This window comes from Bubalus kerabau, chromosome 20, assembly GCF_029407905.1.
Source record: "Bubalus kerabau isolate K-KA32 ecotype Philippines breed swamp buffalo chromosome 20, PCC_UOA_SB_1v2, whole genome shotgun sequence".
Classification (NCBI taxonomy): Eukaryota; Metazoa; Chordata; class Mammalia; order Artiodactyla; family Bovidae; genus Bubalus; species Bubalus kerabau.
The window spans coordinates 55,149,152-55,176,382 of NC_073643.1; the positions used below are offsets into that span (position 1 = coordinate 55,149,152).

General features: G+C 47.6%; 1 protein-coding gene across 1 annotated transcript in view; it reads right to left on the reverse strand.

The window, feature by feature from the left end:
* The window catches only part of CCR9 (C-C motif chemokine receptor 9), a 55,566-nt gene that overhangs the window by 5,371 nt on the left and 22,964 nt on the right, over positions 1-27,231 (reverse strand). The window contains exon 3 of the mRNA XM_055557696.1: positions 10,767-10,911. Coding sequence (XP_055413671.1) covers positions 10,767-10,911 — 145 coding nt within the window. The remainder of the gene's footprint in view (positions 1-10,766; positions 10,912-27,231) is intronic.

Genomic DNA, 27,231 nt, shown 5'->3' on the forward strand with positions numbered 1-27,231 from the left:
TATTTATATCATTCGGATGATTTTTAGAATTTTGATCAAGAAGAGAAGTGCCTGATAGTCACAGATCTAAGTAAATGAGAGACTGTCTCACAGCATGCCCAGGGACTGGCCTGCAACTCAGTGGCGTGGGCCGCCTTCTGCTCACGTAGGCTTTGGCTTCTGTCCCAGACAGAGCTTTTAGAGGCTCAACAGGTTTTAGAATGATTTTCAGATGTTAGAGACCGTCTTATAGAGGAGGGCTTCCCTGATAGCTCAGTTGGTAAAGAATCTGCCTGCTATGCAGGAGACTAAAGTTTGATTCCTGGGTCGGGAAGATCCGCTGAAGGAGGATAGGCTACCCACACCAGTATTCTTGGGCTTCCCTTGTGGTTCAACTGGTAAAGAATCCGCTTGCAATGCAGGAGACCTGGGTTTCATACCTGGGTTGGGACGATCCCCTGGAGAAGGGAAAGGCTACCCACTCCAGTATTCTGGCCTGGAGAATTCCATAGACCGTATAGTCTGTGGGGTTGCAGAGTCGGACACAACTGAGTGACTTTCACTATAGAGGAGGAGACAGACCCAAGGAACAGAAGGTTCTGGCCCAAATCCTCACCCCCTGGGGAATGGTCAAGGCCAGAGCCAGGCCCCTGCCCCGCAGCCCCAAGCTGGGGCACTTGTAATCCCTGCAGACCCGGCACCTTGCTCTCCACCTCCTGATGTCGTCACTGTTACTTGTTGTTGTTGTTCAGTCACTAATTTGTGTCTGACTTTTGCCAGGCTCCTCTGTCCTTCACTGTCTCCTGGAGTTTTCTCAAACTCATGCCCGTTGAGTAGGTGATGCCATCCAACCATCTCATCCTCTGCTGCCCCCTTCTCCTCCAGCCCTCAATCTTTCCCAGCATCAGTCTTTTCTAATGAGTTGACTCTTTGCATCAGGTGGCCAAAGTATTGGACCTTTAGCTTCAGCATCAGTCCTTCCAGTGAATATTCATGGTTGATTTCCTTTAGGATGGATTGGTCTGATCTCCTTGCTGTCCAGGGGACTCTCTGAAGAGTCTTCTCCAGCACCACAATCCAAAAGCATCATTTCTTTGTTGCTCAGCCTTCTTTATGGTCCAGCGCTCATATCTGTACATGACTGAGTGGCCGCACCGAGCCTGAGCCTCAGTGTCTGGGCCCCGGCACCTGAGCTGAGTGGCTGTCAGATCCCCCACCTGCATCCTCCCCCCACCCATCCCGGAAAGACTGTGGGCACCAGAGGATGCCCTGTGGCTTCCTGTGCCCAGGGCAGCCGGGAACTGCCTTTTGCTGGGGGCAAACCTCAGTGCACAGCAGATAAGGGGCCTGCCCTGCCTGCCAGTGCCTGCCACCAGGCGCTCTGCCCAGTGGGACCCAGCTCCCGAGGCCGTGCAGGTGTGTCTTCCTCCCCTTGGGAGCCCTTGGCCCAGAAGCTGAGGCCCAGGCATTGAAGATGCTACAGCTCCTGGACTCCATCTTCCCCCGACTTTCCGGGGCCTCCCTCCTGAGTCTTGTCTCAGGATACCCTCCCCCAGCTCCAGGCACCTCTGGGGAAAGGCCACTGTGGAGGGCCAAGGCCATATCCTTCCCTGCTCCTTATACCAGGATGGGCACCTGGAGAGAAGAGACGGCCCGGGAGGGAAGAGGAGGGAGACAGGCAGGGAGGGACTTGGGCTGGTGGGAGTGGGCAAGTCCCTGCTTCGAGCAGGGGAGGCTTTCAGCCAGTGAGCCGTGTGGACACTCGCCTTCAGGGAGGAGCCCGGGAAGCCAGGACCAGACCGCCCCCAGCGCTCCTCTTCTTTGAGCCATTTGACCTTGAACCCTCCGTCCCTCCCCCAGCGTTGCTTTCCTCATCTGTTAACGTGGCTCCGCCTTTACTGTGAGACTGGAGGAACACGGCGCCCTGGGTGGTGACTGGAACACGGCCGGCCCTCAGAAGAGTGGCCCCAGGAAAGTCATGGCTGTTGACCAAGCTCATAGCCACAGAGGTCACAGCTTGTCCCCGTGTAGGTGGTGCTGGACACCTCTTGACCACAAAAGGTCATATCTGAGTGCATTTTCTTCCTTTCTGGGGCTGCCTTGCAATGTTTGGATATTTTCCCAAGATCCCAAATGATAAAACCGAATGACTGACGTTATGAGCCCTGTTTCCAGCATCAGGGATAAAGAGCAGATTCTGTTTCAGGAGAAACTACGGTTCTAATTTTGGTCAGAAAAATAGAGACTTATTTTGTTACTTCAGCTTTCCAGGTGGTGCTAGTAAAGAACCTGCCTGCCAGTGCAGGAGACATAAGAGACTCGGTTCAGTCCCTGGGTCAGGAAGATCACCTAAAGGAGGGCATGGCAACCCCAGGCCCTAGCCTGGAGAATCCCACGGACAGAGGAGCCTGGCAGGCTGCAGTCCATAGGGTTGCAAAGAGTCGAACACAACTGAAGTGACTTACATGCACCTTGTTACTTCAGCAGGCCCAAAATAATTGTCTTTTTGTTATTGCTGTTGTTGTTACGGGAAACATGATGACATATGCAATGCTAAGTATCCTCAGCATGTGATAAATAACCTACTTGATGTTGGTGGCGGCAACCACCACTCTCCATAGGTGGGGGAACCTACAGCATGGAGGACATTTGTCGACTCCACTAAGAATGTTTGACTTCAATACCTACGTGTAAAACCCAGATTCTCCCTTTGAGAAAGCAAAATTAAAATCCTTAGATATTTTTGTGAGCATTTAATATAAGTAAAGCATAGGAATTTTATTTGATTCTATAATTAATTGTATTTGGCTATAAAATCATGAATGATTCCCTGGATCATAGCTGTACTCACTCATTTCTATTAGCCTCTTTCAGAGAAATATATATCATTATTTGCTTTTTTGTAAAGACTATAATGTTTGATAAGAAACACGACTAACATGCCCACCATGGGTCTTTTAAAAGCAAATGAATTCTCCCTTGCCCTCTTTTGTCTGAGTTTCAGAACAGACACATGGGACTAAGCACGTTGTAAAGATCATAAAACCCTCACCTATGAGTAAAACCTGAACCAGCCTTCTCCTCTGCCCCCTGCCCCCCACACACATACCGCAGAGCTCTTCCAGAGCTTCATGTTTGCACAGCCCTCTGTGCTGGGCACTGACCAGCTGTCTGGAACACCGCTCAGCAGAACTCTTGTCCTGGGAAACCACAGAGCACTCCTTCCCCCACAATGGAGCCCTTCCCACTCCCCGAAAAGAGGCCCCCAGATGCAGTGTATTTCAAGGAGCCCAAGGGTGTGGCCATACTCACTGTGGCTTCTGTGGGGACCATGGTGGGTCAGAGTCAGACTTGCTTCTAGAAAGAGAGGGCAAAAATCAGAACGAGGGCTGGCTTTTGACTGAACAGTAGCAAGTTCCGAGAGATGGAGATGAAGCATTTAATTTGTTTGTTCTCATGAACAAAAAAAAAATGCCAAGCTAGAGTTAGAATCCATGTTATACTGATGCTGAGTTAAATAGATTTCAAGTCAAGTCTAGATTTCACAGTCATCTAGGTTGTCAACCTAGAGTTGAAAGAAATTTCTCCTTTGAGAGCACTTGGGGGCTTTGATGTCTTCCCAGTGCGTCCTTTTTACCTTAACCCTTCTTCTCATAACTCAGCTTCTCTACCAGGCGCCGCTACTCCAATTTTATCCACCAAGTGTCCCCTGAAGACGGCAGGACAGCAGACTTAAAAGAATGCTCCAGCTGACTGCTGGAGGGGCCCCTCGGCAACCAGGTGGCAGGAACCCCAGGGTGAGGTGGCATCTGCCAGCATCAGAGTCCCTCACCAGGAAGGGCCCAGCACCCCAACACCTCCCTGCGTGCTCAGTTTACGAATTCAGGGCCTGTTTGCTCTGTACCTTGACTTCAGCAGGAAAAGGAAGTCCTGCATTTCTTTACCAAAGAAAACATAGTTGTCTCATGCAGAGGGCCTCCAAACTAACTGAGATAAATCTCCGCTGTTGTTTTCTTGTGTTTCGAATCTCTGCAAAACCCACACCTCTGTGGCCAAGCAAACAACAGCTTGGTTCCTTTCAAGGAAGGGATCTGTACCCCAGTGGGGCATTTCTTTTTTTATACACCTTCAGTGAGTGTGTTTCTGAGAAACATGTTCAGCCCACACCCCAAGCTTCTGGAAGGAAACTTTTCCCTCATACATCCAACTGTAACCTGTTGGGCTTTTTTTATTCTTGTTTTCATAACACAGCCTCATGACTCTCTGTGCTTTTCTAAGAGTGTAGTTGTTTTAAAAACATAGCATGTGACTTGGGAGATTGAGATTGACAAAGATACATGACTATGTAGAAAATAGACAAGAACTAGCGAGAACTACTGCCTGGCATAGGGAACTCTACTCCATGCTCTTGGTGACCTAAATGGGAAGGCAATCTAAAAAAAGAGTGGATGTGTATGTATTGACTGATTCACTTTGCTGTACAGCAGGAACAAACAGCACCGTAAAGCAACTATACTCCAATTCAAAGAAAAAAAAACATACCATGTGGGATACCACTACGGAAACCTGTTACACACACACCATGTGGTATCTGCCTAAGAAAAACACAAGCTTATATCCATGCAAAGACTGACATATGAATGTTCATGGCAGCTTTGTTTGTAATGGCCAACTACTGGAAACAGCTCAACTGTCCTTCAAATAGAGTGAATAAGTCACCGTGGAGTATCCATACAGTGAATTTGGAACAGCTGCTGATACACACAGCAATGTGGATAAATTTCAAAATAACCCGAAAAAAGTACATACTGTGTGATTCCACTTGTATAAAATTCTAGGAAATGGGAGCTAATCAATAGTGACAGAAAGCAGATCGGTGATTTCCTGGAGAGAGAGAGAAGGGCAGGGCAGGGCAAGGGACAGGAAGGGACAAGAGCAGGCCAAGGAGCCTGTGGGGTGAGCACTGTGCTCACTGGATTGATAGTGTGGTGATCTCACGGGGGTGCACGAATGTCAGAACCTGGGTTCTGTGCTTCAGACATTTGCAGTGCGGGTAGCTGGATCTCAGTACAGTGGTTAAAGTAAAGAAAGGAAAAACAGCAAGATCTGATGAACACTTCTTGTTTCTGTCCCTCTTCAGAGTCATATCAGGCCGTTAGCAGGCGGGGGAAAGACACCCAGAACTTCCTCCTTGTAGCCTTCCTGCCAGTAGCTCCCCCAAAGTGCCTTGAAGTGCCTTGGGCTGTTCGGTGGGAATCGAGGGCTCAGTATGAACTCATGGCTTTTAGGGTTAGAAGACATTAAGCAGATGATGTTTGATAGATCAGTCAATCGATTGATAAATAGATACAGGTGAGTTTGTGTCAGTGTGTTTTGTTCGGTCACTTCAGTCGTGGCCGACTCTCTTTTGCGACCCCGTGGACTGTAGCCCACCAAGTTCCTCTGTGTGTGGGATTCTGCAGGCAAGAATGAATACCAGAGTGGTTTGCCATTTCCTCCTCCTCCAGGGGCTCTTCCTGACCCCAGAATCAAACCCTCGTCTCCGGCATCTCTTGCATCGCAGGTGGAGTCGTGACCCGCTGAGCCAGAGGTGTTAGGTGTTTTAGCTTATTTCCTGCCTCTGCTGCGACGACGTAGAAGCAAGGACACACCGTATAATGACCATCAGGTGCCCAGGTCTTGGTTTCTAAATACCTTTCTTCCTGACAAGGAACCAGGACCCCATGGAGAAATGCCTGATTCCAGAGTGAGGGCAGGGAAACTGTAAAATGAACTTGGGACTGATTTTTAACCCAGAAAGAAAGTGTTTAAAGGCATTGAGGGCTTGTCAAAGGACAGAGGCACCAACTTGATAGGGTTCCACTAGCCAAATCTGAGGCAACTTGAGCATCAAATTAAATAATGATGGCAGTCATTATAGCACATTCAAATAAATAAGGATCCGTGGATCCATACTGAGAAAAATAAGTGAGAAAACTGAGCTCTCCTTATGGTGCCAACTAATAAGTACAGAGGATTACTGTGATTAGAAAATCACCAATGGATGATGAGATTAGCAGGTGAGCATTTGATAAGAAATTTACTTCGTCTCAAAGGATCTCCCCCCCAAATGACAAATTGCCCCATTGACTTTATGATTTTTTTTTCTCTTATGCTCTGAAACAAATCTTTGTAAAAATTTGCCTAATTAAGATGGAAAAATCTCAACTCATCTAATTTAACTTTAATACATCTTGGGAAATAGGGAGATAGTTTATAAGACATTTGTTAGAAAACACTTCATATATTTCTAGTATCTATGTAGCCCCAGACTCTGCCATCCCATGTCGCCTCCTTTTAACTTGCACAAAAAGACTAAATATTAGCCAGATAATATCTGAGAAAACAAATTCCCAAAGGAGGAGGCCACACGAAGAATAAAGAATGGATTTGGTTTTAGCTAGTTACAGGTTGAAAATAAGGATTGATGGTAATGATGCTGGTGAGAGTTTGAGGGCAAGGCCTCCACACAGCAGTGGAGAGTGTAAATTTGTGTGACTTTTTCGGAGGATTAAACCGTGTCTGTCGAAAGATACAGAGCACAGCAGCTCTGACTCAGCTGTTCATCTGCTGGGAACACGCCCTCCTAGTACTCACACAAAAGAACATAAAGGTACATGAATGCACTTCCCTGGTGGCTCTGATGGTAAAGAGTTCACCTGCAATGCAGGAGACCCAGGTTCGATTTCTGGGTCAGGAAGATTCCCCAGAGAAGGGAATGGCTACCCACTCCAGTATTCTTGCCTGGAGAATCCCGTGGACAAAGGAGCCTGGTCGGCTATAGTTCATGGGATCGAAAAGAGTCAGAAACAACCGAGCGACTAACACACAAGATCCTATATGTTGTCTCCCCGCCCTCCCAGAATCAAAAAAACTAAAGGCAACCTATGGGTCCAGCAGTAAGTAATATTCTGATACACTTATTCAGTAAACCGCATGTAGCCAATAAATAGAATAAATCAGACCTCACACTGATGCAAGGAGGTCACCAAGATTTTTAGGTATATACATGCAAAATGTAGATGATGATGCATGATCTTTTAAAAAATATATAAAAGGTTATACACTTGATAGCTGTCAGTACTGAAGTGTTTTCTGGAAGGAGATTAAACAAGGATGTTGTTTTCCTTTAGGTTTTTTAGCCTATTTACATATTCTACTTTGTGTACAACATTTTATTTTAAGGGCTATCTTAAAAATAACTTGTCAGCTTAAAAAAAAGGAAAAAATAAGCCCCAGTGCTCTTCCGTCCTGTACACCTGTTTGCAAAAGTTGTCCATAGGAGGAACTGGTCTCCTCCTAACCCTGGAAGAAGGAACCTAGCAAGTACATTCACTGTGTCTACTACTGGCCACTTTGGAATCCTGCACGGGCTCTCTGTAAAGGTTTATCCTCCTTCCGTTATAAAGGTGCTTTGGGCTCATAGAAGATTTGGAGAGAGCCCAGGGGTGAAACTGAAAATGAAAACTATTCCTCCCTAGACCGCCCCACCTAAAGACCACCCCCCCCCAAGCCTTTTCATCTGCTCCTCCTGCCCTGTATCACATAGTTTTCGTCTGTGTTATTCCACAGACTGCACAAGTGTCAGAGCTTGCTTTCATTTTCTTCTGACCCCTGAGAAGGAGAGAAAAACAGAAGGGGAAAACCCACAAGTAACAAAACACACCGAAAGTAAGGGACCTCTCTGCTGTCTGTTGGGAGAACACGAGGGCTGGGCTCAGTGCCCCCCAGGTCTCCCCCGCCGCTCCACGAGGCCTCGCTGGGGTGCGTGAGCCACCCCATCTACAAAGCCTGCTTGTCTGTTGACTCCCGGGGGAGTGAGGCGGGGGAGCACGCCAGCCCCCATCTGCTCCTTGGCCCCTCCTTTGCTGCCTGTGGGACCTTAGCAAGGAGCAACCTGTCCTCCCCAGCCTTGGTTTCCTTGTCTGTAAAATGGACGTGATCACCCGACCTACTCTAAAGCCTTGTTTCCAGGGTCAAGTGCGGTGCTGTGCTTTAAGGCTCTTAGCGGGATGCAGAGAACTCTGCAATGATGAGGAAGCAGGCTTCACCCCACAGCTCACTTACACAACACGCCTGGACACTGGATACACTTTCTTGGCTTAAATACTGTGCAAGACATGATCCATGTCTTCAAGAAGCTCACATTCAAGTACAGTAGATACATCATGGCTGCAAATACCAAAGATGGGAAATGCTAGGAGATGATTTTGGAATTGGGAGAAGGAAGCCGAGTCCCCCACACTGGAGAAAATCCAGGAGGGCTTCATTGAGAAGGCAACAATTTTGCTCTTGTAGGCTGAAGAGGGCTTCCCAGGTGGTGCTAGTGGTAGAGAACCCACCTGCCAATGCAGAAGACACAGGAGAACTAGGTTCAATCCCTGGCTCGGGAAGACCTCTGGAGAAGGGCATGGCAGCCCTCTCCAGAATTCTTGCCTGGAGAATCCTGTGGACAGAGGAACCTGGTGGGCCACAGTGCATGGGGTCGCAAAGAGTCAGACACGACAGAAAGAACTTAGCGCGCACACACGTAGGCTGAAGAGCATGCGGGCGCTCAGTGAAGGGAGAAGACATGACTCCAGGTCAGGGAAATATGAGAGATATCCACAGAGGTGTGAATGCTGGAAAGCAGCAAGTATGTGCTGGGTCCTGAGGAGCAGGGAGCTGCTCGTCTCCAAGAGTGGAGAGTGCCTATTAGAAAACTTAGCCTGGGATCCACTAATATCTATCGTTTTTCTAGTCTCTGCTGTCCTTCAAGGCAACCAGTGTGAAAATCCGCATGGCGTTACTCATAGTAGCCCCAGTAAACTGGATACCGTACTAAAGTGAGTCAGGAAGGCAGGTCCTGACTTTGATCTTTGTCCAACTTGCCACACGGAAGTTGAATCACCTCTTGCGTTTTGTTTTTGTTTGGAAGCTCTGCTTTTTCACGTTGCACGACCGCAGGGACTCTGAGCTGTCCCTGAGCAGACTCTGTGTGTTCCCCCAGCCTGGGTGAGGTGCCCACCCCTCGCCGGGCAGGCACTGCACTGGGCCCAGGGGCTGTGAGTGAGGGGCATGTGAGGGGGCTTCAGAGCAGATGGACAGATATTTGTACAAATAGGCTGTCAGACGCCAGATGCTGAAGTGGCAGGTGAACTTGGGTTTGTTGGATGAGGGGAGGGAGGAGCAGGCCTCGCCCACTGGTGGCTGTCCCGCATCCCAGCCGCGCACCCAGCAGCTGCCCGCCCACGGAGGGCCCAAGGGGCCACACCAGCTAAGAGCTGGTGAGGACAAGTTTGTTGACAGGACAAAGCAGTAGTCAGTGAGGAGTCACTTATTATAGAGCAGCTTCACTTTTATCTGATTGTAAAGGACTGTATTCACAATGAAGAAAAAATAATCCCCCAAAGCAAGCATATATAATGAAGAAAATAAAATCTCCCCAAACACCCCTTTCCTAGGATGGCCAGTGTTAATCTTCAGAGATGCGGTCTTTTAGACATTCTAACACAATCCCACATACACACATAACCCGTAGAGGAAAGGAAATCAGACTACCCAAAGCGTTTTCTGTCTTGCTGTCTAGTTAACAGTCTCTCACGGACCACTTTTAATGCCAGTTCAGTGTGAAGTTATGTCACCAGATTGAGGGGCTGCCAAGTGTTCCACTCTCTGGATTCTATATGATTCATTTAACCAGTCACCTCTTGGTGCAGAGTTCACTTGTTTCCAGTTTTTCGTTGCTACAGAGAATGCTGCCAAAAACACACTTTCCCTGGGACAGCCCCTCAGACCCAGGGACCTCATCGGGGCTTCACTTTCCCAGCCCCAACCCACCTTCTTGTCACCCGTCCCCCACTCTTGCTTCTCCCTCCTTCAAGGAACAGATCACCGAACAGACTGTCTTGAACCCGAGTCTCACACGTGTGGGTGGGAGGCAGTCTTATTACTCACCCTGGAAGCCTGGGCAAGGCACCCACCTGATTCACCTCTGCCTCCCTGGCAGCTTCTAGCCAAGTACCTGGTGCTCAAGGCCACTGAGCAAGCGAGTGGGTTTTAGAAGCCTTCGTGGCAGCACACAGCTGAGGACCCAGTGCCCCTGGGATGGGGAGGAGGAAGAAGGTGATACTCACGGGGGAGGGCAGCGAGTGAGGCTCCAGGAGGAGGCGGCCCCGCCAGCTCTGGGGAAGGGCCTGGCTTGCTCTTTGCCTGGGACGAGGAGCAAGCCTTCTGTGAGCTCTGAGCAGGCTGCTACCCGTAGAAAACACCAGAAAGGAAGCCAGGCCACCCCTGCCTGAGTTATCACTGGTGGGGTGGCCAGGAGGGTGGGGAGAGGGAGTCACCAGCTGCAGCTTCCAGCAATCAGCAGAGTCAGTAATGTGCAAACAGAACTGAAAAGCCAAGAAGTGCTGGTCTAAGGGAAAACTGTCTTCTCTGAAGATGCTCAGACAAGCCGATCGTCTGACAGCCATTTCTTTTCCTAGACATGCTTTTCCAAAGCATGGCTCCTTTCAGGGGATGGGGAGGTGGAGAGTCCCATCGAGGGGGATCAGGCTGGCCCAAGTGTATCTTTATAAGGTCTCATTGTCTGGACAGGCCTGTGAGGGGGTGATGATCACCCCTGTCCCCTGCCCTGGGCATCACAGAGTGACCCGTTAGACCTTAGATGTACCTAAACCCGTACAGCTACTATGGTACCATAGCTACTAGCCACGTCTGCCTGTTTAAATTCAAATCAATCACAATGTGACTAGTTCCTGAGTCACAGCAGCCACAGTTCGGGTGCTTGACAGCCGTGTGCGGCCGTGGCCACCGTGGTACATGGCACAGGTGAGGAGCAGGCCCGTCATCTCCCAAAGTTCCGTCGGATGGCAGTGCCACCTTCGAAGGTCACGCATGGGACAGACACATCTGGGAACACAGGGAGTGTTGGAGAGCCAGGAACCCCTTAAAACTGAGGTCAAATACAGTAAGATTTTATTCTGACGTGACCACTATCCACGAGATGTATCAACATCAATGATGCATTTCATCTTACTGATCATGGGTGTTCAGGTGACATTTTGAAAAACACCTAAACAGATGTTGTATTTTTGACAAAGTCACGTGTGCAAGTCTTCACCAGCAACAGCAGCTACGGTGGAGCCTTCGATCACGATACAGTTGCACCTCTCTGGGTCCCAGGGCCAGGCACCATGCCTGGCATTTGAGGGGCATTTGGGGAATAATTGTGAAAGAGAAGCTACAGTCAACAGCCTCTGATGCCCAGAACAGAGAAAAGACTCAAGTTGATTCTTTGTTGTCGTTATGGCAAAGACTCGTTTTTTTTTTAGATTTGTTCTGGGGGAAAAAGTCCCCACAGCACTGCAGTGAGACTGAGTTTGCCTTTTCAGTATATTATATATCGGCCTGTGGCCTTGGCGGTGTTCCTCCAGGCACAGGACCCATCCATCCCAGCCACCATCAGTTCCTACAGAGCAAAGCCATGCAGAAGATGCAGCTGGGCTTATTATCTGAGTGGAAAGGCCAGCAAGTAGCCCATACGAAACATACAGCGCAGTGAGCAGTAAGAATGAAAGCAGTGGCTGATTCAACAGCCTTGAGGGAGCCGTGAATTCCCTAACCTCGTCCACATTCACTGAGTATCGTGTCTAAAACGGGGCCTGACTGAGAATCGGCTGAACGCCGTGGCCTTTCACTTCTCCCTTGGAGTTGGCAAATGATGACAGAGAAGGAAGGGGCCACAGAGGGACACAAATGCCCCCTGAACTGATTTCTGGGGGTCTTGGCGGAGGGAGTGGTGACGTTGCTCCTCCCTTGTGTTTGCTTGGGACCCGGGAACGCTTCCAGGAGGCTGAGCCTTGCGCTACAAGGGCGCGCGCCCTGGGCGAGGAAGATGGCTGCGCTTTCTACCTCCTCTTGACTCGGGCAGCTTGCGCACCACGTGGCTGGTGAGTCTGGTGGGAAGAGGGGCACTGGGGGCGGTGGTCAGGGAACAAGAGAAGGGGTCAGTGTGTGCTGTGGGAAGAATGCTCTCTTCTGTGTGGCCCCGCCCCCGCGTCCACGTGTTCTGGAAGTCGGTCCAGAAGTTCTAGATGAGCCACTTTGGAATTCCCAGGTTTTCCCTGGGTTGCAGAGGAGGCTGGGATGACAAGGCTGGGGAGGCAACAGGGAGAACTTCTGGTGCCTCCAGTGAGCAGGGACGAGAGGGGTTCCTTCTGCTGTCACTCAGTTTGTTTCATTCCTCAGAGGGGACTCCCCATTCTTTTGTTTTCTTTGCTGCGTTTCTCTCTCTGCAGGTAGAATTCGGAGCTGGGTGATCATGGGCCATTGCTGGCTCCCTTTTGCAACAGGGATTTTTCTCTCTGCATTCTCACCTAGATGAGTTCTAGAGGGCCGGGGGTGGGTGCAGGCCCTCTGGGTCCCAGGGCCTGGGGCTGCACTGGAGTTGAAGGTCAGTGAGGGACTAATTGTGAAATGAAATCTGTGCCCCACAGCGTCTCAGGTCTGCCTCAGAGGAAAGGCCCCAGGTGACTGTGGCAGGGGCCAGTGGGAGAGCCGCGTCGGGGTTCCCCCGTTTGTCCCCACATTCCGAGCATCTAGCACAGTCTCTGGCAGAGAATAAATGAGTTTTGCTTCAGTCCTCTGCTTTCCAAGGTCTCCAGATCTAAGGCTAGGTTTGTAATCTTGCTCTTCTTCCTGAATCTTCGTTAAGTATTAGGAAAGTCATCTTCCAAAAGCACAGGGGGGTCTTTGGAAGAAGGCAGTGCTAGATTTCTACTCCTCCTTGATTAAGGCCTTATCATCCCTTGGGAAGTCCAATGTGTCTTAAAGGGGTTAGCAATCGTTTGGTGGTGAGGGTCTGAGTAGTGTGGGTTCAAGGAGTTCCAGGGATAGACTTCCAAGGAGTAAAGTTCACAAGGATTTTCTTTCCCCACTAACTCTGTGAGCACAGGACCACAAGGTCTTGGCATAGTTGCAGTTCAGCAGCACGTTCTAAGGGTTTAGTAATCATCTCTTGGCTACATTAATGAAAAAACAAGCCTCATCCAAGTGCTGGGGGTCTAGAGCAGGGCTGTGCGTTAGCGCTTTCTACAAGGTGGTGGGAACAACATCCTGTGTCTGCGCTGTTCATGGCCCAGCTGCCACCACGTGTAGCAGTGAGCATGCGAGCTGTGCTTAGTGTGACTCAGAAATGCATTTCTCTAAATTTTATTTAATTGCAATTGGTTTGAATTTAGATAACCCCTTCAAGACACTCTGAACTTCCCAAGGGAGGGTAATGGCTAAATCAAGGAAGAGTGGAAATCTATCCTCTTCCAAAGACCCCACTGTGCTTTTGGATTGTCTTGCCTAGTATGTATCAAAGATTCAGGAAGAAAAGCAAGATTACATACAGCCAGTGGCCACCACGGTGCACAGTGTAGGTCTAGACTGACCCACATTTCAGCAGCTGATATCTGTATTGTAGGAAGACTGACTCTACAGTACGTGGCGGGGGACCACTCTTCTCTTCCTGAGGGCAGAGGGGCTTGAAGGAGGGCCCCTCTCTCCCAAGGAGGCCTAAAGTCGGTGCAGCCTTTCCCGGATAACTACGGATTGTTTTTTCTTTTTTGTTTTTTAATTAATTATTTTTGGAGTATAGTTGCTTTCCAGTGTTGTGTTAGATTCTTTAAATTCTTTGTGTTTTGTGGTTAGCACTTAAAACCATGAAAGGAGAAGAAGGAGGAAAGAAGTAGCCGTTTTTGCTAATATCAGTTCTCATGAATAGCCACTGAAGGTTGGAAAGTGACCCAGGAGACAATTGTCAGAGGCAGAGGGTGGGGCAAAGAGTGGTCCACACCGTTCCCAGCAGCAGGAATGAAAGGGATGAGAGAGACATGCCGGGTGACCAGGGAGCTGGCCAGTGGCGGGAGGTTGCAGAACGGGGGAGCAGAATCACTCAGAGGCTCTGGGAAGACTTGGGTGCCCATAATAAAAATGAGATATGAGGAATGGTGTTGGTTTTATAAGGTGGTGGTATGTTTAGCATTGGATGTGATGTGGTTAAGGTGTTGAAATGAAGGTCTCTGGAACCTGGAGGAGGTCAAGAGTTCATTGCGTGGCTGCAAGGTTCTTGCAGAATATGTGCAATTTATAAGGGAAAATAAACGTCATGCACACCTCCTAAGGTTTTGTACTCGCAGCGTGTGAATTGTGAGACCAGTTGCAGCACTTGTGACTTTATTCGCACTATCTGTTTATGCTAAAACATCAGTCCTTCTGCCCTGACATGTCTTTTCTCACTGGCCGGTCTCATTGGAGTCCTTCATTCAACATCTGTTTGCCAAGTTCCTGCTCTGTGCCAGCGCTGAACTAAAAGCTAGGGATAGGGCAGTACACAAGACCAAAAATACCAAGTTAAATGACAGAGAATTAAAGCCGAGAGATGGTGGAGTGACCGAGGGGGCGTCTCACACCGGGTGGTTAGGAGGGGCTTACTAAAGAGGTGACATTTAGGACCTAGATTATAAATTCCCATGAGCCGAAGATTGGGGTAACCCAGCCCAGGGAACAGGTAGTAGGAAGTTGGGCGTGTCCAAGGATGAGAAGAACATGCTAGGGACAGAGAGGGGTGAGGCGGCTGGGGAACCAGGAGGCGCCCGGTGGGGTGGCCACTGAGGCCCAGGTCCGTGGTGTTGACCTGATGCCCAGAGTGATGGAAGCCACTGAAGGGGTCTGTGTAGGCAATGACCCAATCCAGTTCCCATTCCTAAGAGATCACTGACGGCTGCCTGGGAAACTTCAGGGAAAAACCAGCAAAGCCTCGTGGTTTCTCCGCAGGCTCGCTCAGCATGAGCTCCAGTTGGCCAGACCAGCTCACTGATTCTACCTTACCTTGGCTGGGCCACCGCCGGCTCCAGAACCCTCAGCACTGCTTGGCTCTGCCCTTCTGCCCACTCCTGCCTCCAGGGAGGCTTCTGGGCACTTAGGGCCCGACAGCCCAGAGGGAGGGAGGGCACCCTGCTAACTGTCAGGGAACCTTGATGAGGACAGTTACGAAGCAGGATTGCTGACAAGCTTTATAAAAAACAAGGAGACATACTTTTTTTGCAGTTGTAGGTTCACTGCAAAGTTGAGCAGAAGGTACAGCGAGTTCCCACATATCCCCTGTTGCTTCCCCACCCATATCCTGCCCCACAGTGGTGTATTTATAACAACCGATGAACCTACGTCAACATACCATGTCCATGGTATGGACCCAAAGTCCATGAAGGGTCACTCATGGTGGTGTGCGTTCTCTGGGTTTTGACAGATGTGTAGTGACATGTGTCCACCATTATAGAATCATTCAGAGTAGTTGCTCTGCCTTAAAAATCCTCTCTGCCCCACCTATTCATCTTTCTCTCCCCTCTGACCTCTGGCAAGCAATGATCTCTTTATTGTCTCCATAGTTTTGCCTTTCCAGAATGTCATCTGGTTGGACTCGTCCACTATATAGCCTTTTTAGACTGGCTTCTTTCATTTTGTAATATTCATCTAAGTTTCCTCCATGTCTTTTCATGGCTTGATAACTTCTTTCTTGCAATATTCCTTGTCATTCACCTACTAAAGGCCACCTTGGCTGCTTTCAGGTTTTGGCAGTTATAAGCATTCATGTGAGGTTTTTGTGTGGACACATATATTGAGTTCTTTTGGGTAAATACTAAGGAGTTTGATTACTGGATCGTATAGTAAGACTATGTGTGGTTTTGTAAGAACCTTCCAAGGCGTCTGTACATTTTGCATTCCCATCAGCAGTGGATAAGAATTTCTAAAGCTTCACATCATTGCCAGCATTTGAAGATTTTGGCCATTCGCATAGCTCTATGGTGGAGAAGGCAGTGGCACCCCACTCCAGTACTCTTGCCTGGAGAATCCCATGGACGGAGGAGCCTGGTGGGCTGCTGTCCATGGGGTCGCACAGTGTTGGACATGACGAGCGACTTCACTTTCACTTTTCACTTTGATGCATTGAAGAAGGAGATGGCAACCCACTCCAGTGTTCTTGCCTGGAGAATCCCAGGGACGGGGGAGCCTAGTGGGCTGCCGTCTATGGGGTGGCACAGAGTTGGACACGACTGAAGCGACTTAGCAGCAGCAGCATAGCTCTATGGTGGTATCTTACTGTTTCTTTAAATTTGCATTTCCTTGATGACATATGATAAAGAGCTTTTCATAAGATTGCTCATATCTTTTCATATGATTGTTTGCCATCTCTGTATCTTTTTGGTGAGGTGTCTGTTAAGGCCTTTGGCCCATTTTTTTAAAATCAGGTTGTTTTTCATTGGTGAGTTTTAGGCGTTCTTTGTATATTTTGGATAACAGTCGTTTACCAGGTATGTCTTCTGCAAATACATTCTCCCAGTCTATGACTTATCTTCTCAGTCTCTTGACATTTTCTTTGGCAGAGCAGTTTTTAATGAAGTCTAGCTTTTCAGTTCTTTCTTTCACAGCTTGCCCCTTTGGTGTTATATCTAAAAAGTGTATCACCTGCCCAAGGTCATCTAGGTTTTCTAGTGTTGCCTCCTGGGACTTTTGTGTTTTACATTTAGCTCAAAGATCCATTTTGAGTTGAATTTTGTAAAGGGTGTGAGGCCTGTGTCTGGGTTCATTTTGGGCACATTTACGTCCTGTTGTTCCCGCACCGTTTGTTGCAAAGACTATCTTTGTCTTTTTCCATTGTGTTTCCTTTGCTCCTTTGTCCAAGACCAGTTGGCGATATTCATGGGGGTCTCTTTTCTGAGCTCCCCTTTCTGTCCCATTGATCTATCTGTCTCTTCTTTCACCAATACCACACTATCTTGATTACTCAAAGGCTTTTTTTAACTTGGAGGCTTTTTGCGACCCTAAAAATCAGTCCATTAAACTTTCAACTCTTTTCCTATAAGAAATGTAAATAAAAAATAGGCCCCTCGTCCCCTCTCAGTTTTCTCTATGATGTTGATCCTCACCGTGTCCCCGAGCCCACACTGCACTGATACTTATTAATTTTTTCAGAAGCTTGAAGGTGGTGTTTTTAAAAAGTCAGAAAATTTCCACGGCTTTAAAATAGCTGTGTCAAAATGTCCCCAGTTTCAAAATGGCCACATCAGAGCAACCACATCAAAGATCGAGTCTCTATCATGGAGGCCCAGAGAAGTGCTTCTCCATGGGGGGCTGTTGACCTGAGGCCTCCAGTCTGGTGCTTTCTCTGTAGAGTCTCTCACATGCGGACCACACATACACTTACCGAGTTTCTACCTGCTGGGAAGAGAAAAACATGAATTAAGACCCCATCCCAGGCTTCAGATTGAACACAGGTTTCCTTCTGAGAAGTAACAACCCGCTTTTCAAAATCAGCCACATTTGAAAAAAATATGTCCCCAAAATAATGTGTAGCCGCTTTTCCAGACTTGAGTCTTGTGGCCTAGAGGTGTGAGTGAGTATTCAGCACAATGCAAATTTGCAAAACAGACAAACAGCACATCCAAGGTTCTGAGGCATTTGCAGAAAGACATCCGCTTGCAATCTTTTCAACTTGGAATCTGTTATTCAGTACTTACGCTGTGGGACCTGGGACCCCCATTCCTTCCCCTCTCCCTTGTATTGATGAGGCCTTTCCCCCCACATTTGAGATGACTCCAGAGGAAGACAACTGCTCTCTGGGTTCCCACCATCCTGCATGCACGGGGCTCTGCCAAGAGACTGGACATAAGCCCCTTTCCACTCTGCTGTCCTGGGAGTTGCTCTGTGACGACCTGCCCTTCTTTTCTGTTGGCCTCAAAGATTTAGCTCACTTCTCTTTTTGTTTTAAACTTACTGCTGACTTAATATCTTGACCTTCCTCCATCCCTGGGAATGGTCATGGAAGAAGGTGAAAATTGTCTCCCACTAGAACAAGGTTGGGATGACCGCCATGCCTGTGTGACCTGGGGCAAGAGACTTCCCTTATTTCTGAAACGTGGTGATGGTACCCCTCCATAGCCCCCCAGCTGCTGTGAGGATAAAAAAGAGCTAGTATATAAAAGGAGCCTAGAAAGGCCTAGCACTTAGCGTGTGCTCAGCGAGCAGTACTTTCTAGTGAAGGTACTTGATGTCACGGCCATGTCTAAGGTCTGTCCAGTTCTACACTTACTTACAGGGTAGCCTTTGTCTCAAAGCCTCAGTTTCCTCTTTTGTAAGACAGGACGTTAATATCTATTCCATAAAGTTGCTATGAATGTTGCTATCAGAGAGCTTGGCATTTGGGAGGCACCAAAGCAAAAATACTGGCCCTTCTTGTGATAAACAATTTCTCTTCTAAACATTGCAGAGAAATCTGTTAAATGACGATGCAGGACTTATCGACCAAATTCAACCCACTTAACAGGCTTGCTTCACTATCTCACCCTGGGTCCCCTTCCTAGTAACATTTCTTCTTAATGGTTCCAAGGCCTCTGAGGGCTTTCTTGGAGGAGAATGGCTCAGACGTTCTCTTGACTGAGACTCTCCACTCTTCTCCAGAGAAAAAGGAAATAAATAAGTGTCCTGAGCCCCTAGTTGTGCCAAGAGCTTTACAACATCATCTTATCTAAATCCCATAGAAGGCTACAAGATAAAGTGTGTCCTTTTGAAATATAAGGAAGCTGAGTCTTTGAGGAGCTAACCGAGTTTCCCAAGAAAGGCTCTAAAGGAAATAAGCAAGATGTATCAGTTAGCTGTTGCTGCGTAAGGAACCACTGCATAATTTAGTGGCTTAAAGCAATGATTGTTACTTAATTCATGATTCTGTAAGTCGCAATGTAAGCTGGGCTCTGCTGGCCAGTTCTTCTCATCCCCGCCAACCTCAGATAACTTGAGCTGGGTCTACTCGTGTCTGTGGTCAGCTAACAAGTTGATGAGGGGCTGGCTGGCTAGGGTGAACATAGCTCTCATCTGTGTGGTCTCCCATCCTCCACCTGAGTCGCCTGGGTTTGTGCACATGCTGATGGTTAGGTTCTGAGAGAGAGAGAGGGAGGGAGGGAAGAACAGCAGGAGGGAGGGAAGGTGAGAGAGAACACTTGGGATCGGAAGAATGCAAGGCTTCTGAAGATCTGGGCTCTGAGCTAACACACCATCACTTCTGTCTCGTTCTGTTAGTCAAAGCAAGGCACGTGGTCAGCCTAGATTCAGGGGGTCGGGGCGGGGGTGCAAACAGGCTCTGCCTCTTGGTGGGAACAGCTGCAAACTCCATCTCAAAGGATATGGAAGGAGGGAGACCATTAACTGGGAACATCAATGACATTCATCTCCCACACAAGGTGATTGTCATTGAGGGTGGCTGGGTCATGGAGAGGATGGGGCTACTTCCAATGGGCAAACAGGGAAGGCTTCTCTGAGGAGGTGACATGTATGCTGACGTATGGAAAGGAAGAGCCATTGCATGAGATGGCAAGGGGCTTCCACTAAGATGCAGTTATAAAATATACAGTCCCCAAGGCAAAATGTCCGTGTCCTGCAGACAGACCTGTTAGGTAGACATACAGTAAATAAAGGACCTACCAACAGACATGGGAGAGCAGCGTGGCTTAAACATAGCATCAGACTGCTCATCCCTTCACCTCCCTCTGCCCCCAAAGGACTGCAGAAAGCCTGAGGGCTTTTCAGTGGCTGATAATTTCATGAGGTAGTTTTGGTTCCTTAGAGAAAAATGTCCCTGAAAATAAGGATGTAGGAGCAAGGAGGAGGCAGAAGGAATATGAATGAAGAAGGAAGACAGGAGAGAAAAATCAGAAACACAAGGGTAGGGCAATCTCTGGCATGTGGTGAGCCCTTATAGATACTCGTAGAATCCATGAATGGATGACTTCACTGTCTGTGGCATAAGATAAAGCAAATTACAAATAATCTAAGACAGAATAAGAAAATGTCATGAGCTAAATGTGTGTGTGTGTGTGTGTGTATGCGTGCACTCATGCAATGGAGGAATAATGGAGATAAACGGAAATGGAGAAAGACACTTCTGCAAGCGGGGGCAGAGAAGCTACCTGTCTTCAGAAGGTCCCGTTACCCTTTGAGCATTAAGCAATGGATAGTCCTTCAGGAGGTTACATGAAAGCCTGAGTGGAGGAGATCTTGGGAGAGAAGGCATGATATTAGGAGTCATGAATGGCTTCAGGAATGCCCAGAGGCAGGAAGGGTTTGTTTCTGTTTGAAATTGGGGGCGGAGTAAAGTGAGTGGGTTCGGGGAAGTATTCCAGAGTTGGGGGGACTTGGTAACATATCTGCTGCAGGAGCTTTGGGAGGAGAAACAGAGAATTATTATGAGCAAGACTCTGTAAAAAGAAAAGAAAGCAATTCAAACCTCCTTAGCGACAGCCTTGACTTATTAGCCACATTCGCAAAGGCTGGAAACACAGCCCACTCCAGACCTGTCTTCTGAAAGAAAAATGGCCGGAGCCTTTCCTCTCCAATCTTTTTAAACAAGATTTGACGACAGAGGGCTCGAGGGATGATGTCACACAGACCCAGCTCTTCGGCCCACACCACACCCCATCTTTGGGGTTTATCCTTGTGGGTAAACTATGGCGGTTTATCCATGACCTCATCCACAGACACAGCAGAACCAGCTGCAGAGAGGCTGGGTCCCCTACCCCCTTCCTCCTCAGCCCCTCTGCGCCCCACAAGTGCCCGTTCTCTCAAGCCCCCAGGCTTCAGCTTTCACCCAGGAAGATGCCCTGTGGAGATAAGTTCCCTTGCGGTTGAGAGCAAGTCGGTGAGCCTGGGTCTGCCAACCCCTTGCTACCACCTGGTTGCTCCTCTGCCTCTGTCACTAGCAGCGTCGATGAGCCCCTCAGATAACCCCAGACAGGGGCCACAGACAGTTGTCACTTCCTTAGGTGGGCAACGGATGAGCAGGAGCCCAGATCCCCAGCTCCCACCATAGGAAAGATTCCTGCAGGAAAGAGTTGGTCCTCGGGCCACAGACCAAGCCCCTGCAGCCCGTGAAAGCCAGCCCATAGCTGTTGGCTAGAAATCGCCCTTCTTATTATTAAGCATCTGGCAGAACTACCTCCCTTTTCTGTCTTTCATCTCTGCCGTTGCAATCTTTGGGGGCTTCACTCCGTTTACAAACATGTGTGGGTGTTAAAGTCACGCTATGGAAAAAAACTATGCACGCACGCACACACCACAGGCTTTTTTTTCCCTTCATTTCTCCGCCAGCAGGTGCCTTTATAGCTTTTTGCAGTCAAGCAAACTGTCTTTTGCTACTTGCTTTTGCAGTTTCTCTTTGAAAAGATGTTCTGCTCCTACCAACTCAAAAGAAAAAGACAACCCAAAATTTAAAATGTGCAAAAATATGAAGAGGCAGCTCCCAGATGAGGAAAGAAAAACACCTGAAAAGATGCTCTAAGTGGTCATCAGGGACATGCAAGTTAAACATCCTTCAAATAGGCAAATCTGTATGAGTTTAATAGTGAGCACTGGGCGGGGAGCTAGGTAGCCTCACACTCCTCAGTGTGTGAATTGGTTCAGCCATACTGGGAGGTGATGGTGGCAGGATCTGTTCATGTATAAAAGTTGCAGCAGTTCCTTTAGAGACTATCCATGCATGCTCTCAAGGAGGTATTGCAGCAAAGGTACTTGTGTTGGTGAAAATGGAAAACCACCCATATTCCCATCAATAAAACAAGATTACACCAGTTCAGTTCAGTCACTAAGTCATGTTCGACTCTTTGCAACCCCATGGACTGCAGCAAGTCAGGCTTCCCTGTCCATCACCAACTCCCAGTGCTTGCTCAAACACGTGTTCATTGAGTCAGTGATGCCATCCAACTATCTCATCCTCTGTCATCCCCTTCTCCTCCTGTCTTCAATCCTTCCTAGCATTAGGGTCTTTTCCAGTGAGTCAGCTCTTCGCATCAGGTGGCCAAAGTATTGGAGTTTCAGCTTCAGTATCAGTCCCTCCAATGAATATTCAGGACTGATCTCCTTTAGGATGGACTTGTTGGATCTCCTTGCGGTCCAAGGGACTCTCAAGAGTCTTCTCCAGCACCACGGTTTAAAAGCATCAATTCTTTGGTACTCAGCTTTCTTCACAGTCCAACTCTCACATCCATACATGACCACTGGAAAAAAACCATAGCTTTGACTAGACAGACCTTTGTTGGCAAAGTAATGTCTCTGCTTTTTAATATGCTGTCTAGGTTGGTCATAGCTTTACTTCAAAGAAGCAAGTGTCTTTTAATTTCATGGCTGCAGTCAGCAACTGCAGTGATTTTGGAGCCCAAGAAAATAAAGGCTGTCACTGTTTCCATTGTTTCCCCATCTGTTTGCCATGAGGTGATGGACTGTATGCCATGATCTTAGTTTTCTGAATGTTGAGTTTTAAGCCAACTTTTTTACTCTCCTCTTTCACTTTCATCAAGAGGCTCTTTAGTTCCTCTTCCCTTTCTGCCATAAGGGTGGTGTCATCTGCGTATCTGAGGTTATTGATATTTCTCCTGACAATGATTCAAACTTGTGCTTCATCCAGCCCGGCATTTCACATGATGTACTCTGCATATATGTTAAATAAGCAGGGTGACAATATACAGCCTTGATGTACTCCTTTCCCAATTTGGAACCAGTCCATTGTTCCATATCCAGTTCTAGCTGTTGCTTCCTGACCTGCATACAGGTTTCCCAGGAGGCAGGTAAAGCAGTCTAGCATTCCCATCTCATTGAGCATGTTCCACAGTTTATTGTGATCCACACAGTCAAAGGCTTTGGTGTAGTCAATAAAGCAGAAGTAGATGTTTTTTTTGGATCTCTCTTGCTTTTTCGATGATCCAGTGGATTTTGGCAATTTGATCTCTGGTTCTTCTGCCTTTTCTAAATCCAGCTTGAACATCTGGAAGTTCTCAATTCACATACTGTTGAAGCCTCTCTTGGAGGATTTTGAGCGTTACTTTTTTAGCATGTGAGATGGGTGCAATTGTGCAGTAGTTTGAGCATTCTTTGGCGTTGCCTTTCTTTGGGATTGGAATGAAAACTGACCTTTTCCAGTGCTGCGGCCACTGCTGAGTTTTCCAAATTTGCTGGCATATTGAGTGCAGCACTTTCACAGCATCATCTTTCAGGATTTGAAATAGCACAACTGGAATTCTATCACCTCCACTAGCTTTGTCCGTAGTGATGCTTCATAAGGCCCACTTGACTTTGCATTCCAGGATGTCTGGCTCTAGGCAAGTGATCACACTATCATGATTATCTGGGTCATTAATATCTTTTTTTATAGTTCTTCTTTGTATTCTTGCCACCTCTTCTTAATATCTTCTGCTTCTGTTAGGTCCATACCATTTCTGTCCTTTATTGTGCCCATCTCTGCATGAAATGTTCCCTTGGTATCTCTAATTTTCTTGAAGAGATCTCTAGTCTTTCCCATTCTATTGTTTTCCTCTATTTCTTTGCACTGATCACTGAGGAAGGATTATATAAAGACTACATAAAGATCCAAGGTTACATAAAGGATGGCATATGCATTCTGCTGAATACTATGCAGTGGTTAGAAAGGAGATGGGTCTATAAGAACTAACAGGAAAAAGTCTCCACAATATGTTTCTGAATGAACAAAACAAATTGTAGATAATGTGTTCAATATAATGGTATTTCTAATAGAAACAAAACAGAACATCAGAATGACATTAGCTGTGTTTCTGGGGACGTGTTCATGTTTATAACTGTAGCGAAAAGACCTTGGAAAGATTTATACCCCAATGGCCACCACACTACTTGCCTCTGGGAAGAAGTTGGCACTGGTTCGAAGTGGTTAAGGAGGAATTTAGCTGTGTCTGCAATCATTGAATATTTTATAATGAGAGTGTTCAGGAGTAAATTGCATAATTAACATTAAACATTTTAGGATTCTAACAAATGTTTATATGGAGTAGCATTAAAAAAAACTTGTCCCTTGTCTTAAATGTTAAGTAGACTTTGTATACATACAAATATTTCTCTTTAGGAAGTTATTCTAAAGTCATTCCATTTGTCAGAATCTCTCGTTGTTCACCTGAGAGTTAAAAACAAAGCCAGATTCTCTGTCTTCAACCACAACCACATACAAACAAACACACACACACACACACACACACATATACACACACACACATACACCATCACTCATCCTGGGCATAGCGATTTCCACCAGATGCCACATTGTGCTAACTTTCAGGATATCTAAACCACATCCAAGCAGGCCTTTCTGATTAACTGATAACTTTGTTTCCAGGCTTCCGTGCCATCTGATTGTCAACTCATAATTTCAGAGCTGCCAAAACCAAGAGACACCTGACTTGCTGGTGGTGCCTGAGTCTGTGGGTGTAGCCTGACAGTCAGGCACCTGGTTTCCTGACCCCAAACCACACAGCTCCCCATGTGGCCTCATGAGCATCCTTGTAACATGCTGCCCTGTCCCTCCCACCAGCCTGAGCTTGAGAGTGGGCCCTGCGGAGATGGTGAGAGCCTAGAAGGCTGCCGGTCTGGGAGAATTCATCTCAGGAATATCTTCATTACAACCCTCTAACCCTCGTTCATTACCCCATTGAACGAGGTCGCATTGTAGAATGGAAAGACATGGAGGAAAATATAAGACCAAACATCCCTGGGATCCATCTGCTTTTGTTGCCATAACCACTCCCTCTGTCCATGGGCCAACCCAAAGGAGAAGCCAAATAGTAAACCTGGAGGAAATGGTTTTAGAGCAGAGGTTAGAAGATGATGTACATGTCATCTTGGACTCATTCTTCCAGACGTTGGGGGTGACCTCATCTTTCTGGATGAGACATACGTGAATTCCTCTTTATTCCAATGAGATGGACATTTCAGGGCTCCAGAATCAAAGCTTACCTGGGATCTTCATTTCCTACCAGGCCTCCTCCAGACGCTATCCACATTGCTTCTGGCCACCTTCCACTGAGGAGGGGCTCATCTGTGGTATAAACTATTGTAGACTCAGAATTGGCTGAATTTCCTTAAGAATTGCAGATGAGAGGAGGTTTGCTCCTTGGCATGCCTGTGTGCCATCCCTGACAGGGGCAGATGGAACCTGTGGGCACAGGGTGGCATCCAGCCACTTCCTCCATCAGAGACATTGGCCATGTTCTCTGGGAAACATGACAGAGTAGGCACATGTGACTTGGAAACGAAAAGGAGCTTTACGTCGATACCAGACACTCTGTCTTCAAGGAAGGTCTTCATGAAGGCTGACAATAAAAAGGGATCGCAGCCTGCCCGTCCCAGTAACCCAACGGGCTCCCGTGAGCGACGTGCCATGTCTGCAGATCTGGACGCCTCGCATGTCCCTGGCTCAGCAGGCCTGGCCTGGCCTCTGGCCTTTAGCCACAATCCTCCACCCCGAGCGACGCTGGCATTGTCTGTCAGTGGCAGCTGCACGATGCTCCGATGCTCGTTTCTCTGTCCCTCCCTGCCAGACCAGCCCATTACAATGCGCCTGTGCTTCCTTCAGCTCTTCAATCAGATCACACAAAATGTACTTGCATGGGGGATGCTGTCTTCCCAGTAACTCCGCTCATCTCTGCTCATCATTTGACGGCTGACTTGATGAGAGGGCGTTTCAGACTTGGATGTGCCTACCAGTCACCTGGGGACCTTGTTCAAATGCAGATTCCGAGTCGGCAGGGCTGCCTGGAGCCTGGGAGCCTGCATTTCTAACAAGCGTCCAGGTCATACCCCTGCTGCTGGGCCATGACTACACTTTGAGTAGCCTGCCATCAGAAAGTGAAGTGCAGTCGCTCAGTCATGTCTGACTCTTTGCAACCCCATGGACTGTAGCCCACCAGGCTCCTCTGTCCATGGGATTTTCCAGGCAAGAGTACTGGAGTGGGGTGCCATTGCCTTCTCCTGCTAACAGAGGACTGTCTCATTTCCAGGTTTGGGAGATGTGGGGAGAAGCCTGTATCCTAGTAGTCACCTAAACAGCGGAGGGTTGTCAGGGCCCAGAGACAAAATGTACCTAGAGAACCTTATAAATTGTGGTGTGAGGGGAAAATTTTGACAGTTATTGTACTTTATATTATATAAAGTATATTATATACTTACTTTGGATTTCACTGCGTGAGGGTTGAGCCAGTCAATCTCAGTTTCCTTAGCTGTAAAACAGGACGATGTTATTTAAAGAAAGATACATTTGCAGATATTCTGAGTGAGTGTAGTTGCATATTCATCTTCTCTTTGTGAGCTCCCCAGGTGGTACTAGTGGTAAAAAACCCACCTGCCAATGCAAGAGACTCAAGACATGTGGATTTGGTCCCTGGGTTGGGAAGATCCTCTGGAGGAGGAAATGAAGCCCACTGCAGTATTCTTACCTGGAGAATCCCATGGACAGAGCAGCCTGGCGGCTACAGTCTGTGAAGTGGCAGGGTTGACTGAGCTACTGAACACACACACACACTTCTCTTTGTAATCAAAATAAACAAAAGCTGTGTGTGCATGCATTTATTGTGTGCCTGTGTGTGTGTATTTAACTCACTAAACATTTCTGCTAAATGCTTAGAATCTGGAACCAGCACTTGGCTAAAAATCCACTCCAAAACTATTCAATCAAACAGCTCTGTTAAGAGCCATCTGGTTGTCTAAGATTTGCAGAGCTTCTTAAGGAACCCAGCATGATTTATGGTTTGTTACCACAACTCTACGAAGCTCGTGGTTTCAACCAAATTTCACTTAGCCCTGAAATTCAGCGGAAAGCTAGGGAAAATCCACTCAAAAAGAAAATTGCTCCTCTGAATTCTGCTGATGACAAGAGCTATCAGGGCCAGAACTTGGGATCCATTCCACTGGGACCAGCCTTTATCTTTGGCAGAGATGAGTTTTCTAAAGAAGTACTAAGTAGTAGTGCTTTTAATTTTGTCTTTCATTCTTGTGTAATTGCCAGATTTTCTATATTAAACATGTATTGCTTTTTTTATAAAACAGATTCATCAAAATATATAATCAACCACAATAAATTGAACCTATTTAAAGCATGCCTGCATGCTCAGTCAGGTCCGACTCTTTGTGACCCCATGAACTGTAGCTTGGAAGTCTCCTTTGTCCGTGGGGTTTCCCAGGGAAGAATACTGGGGTGGGTTGCCATTTCCTTCTCCCGGGGGTCTTCCTGTCTCAGGGATCAAACCCACATTTCCTCTATTGGTAGGCACATTCTTTACCATGGAGCCACCTGAGCAGCTCATATTTAAAGCATAAAAGTGGGTAAATTTTGCTGTAGTGTGC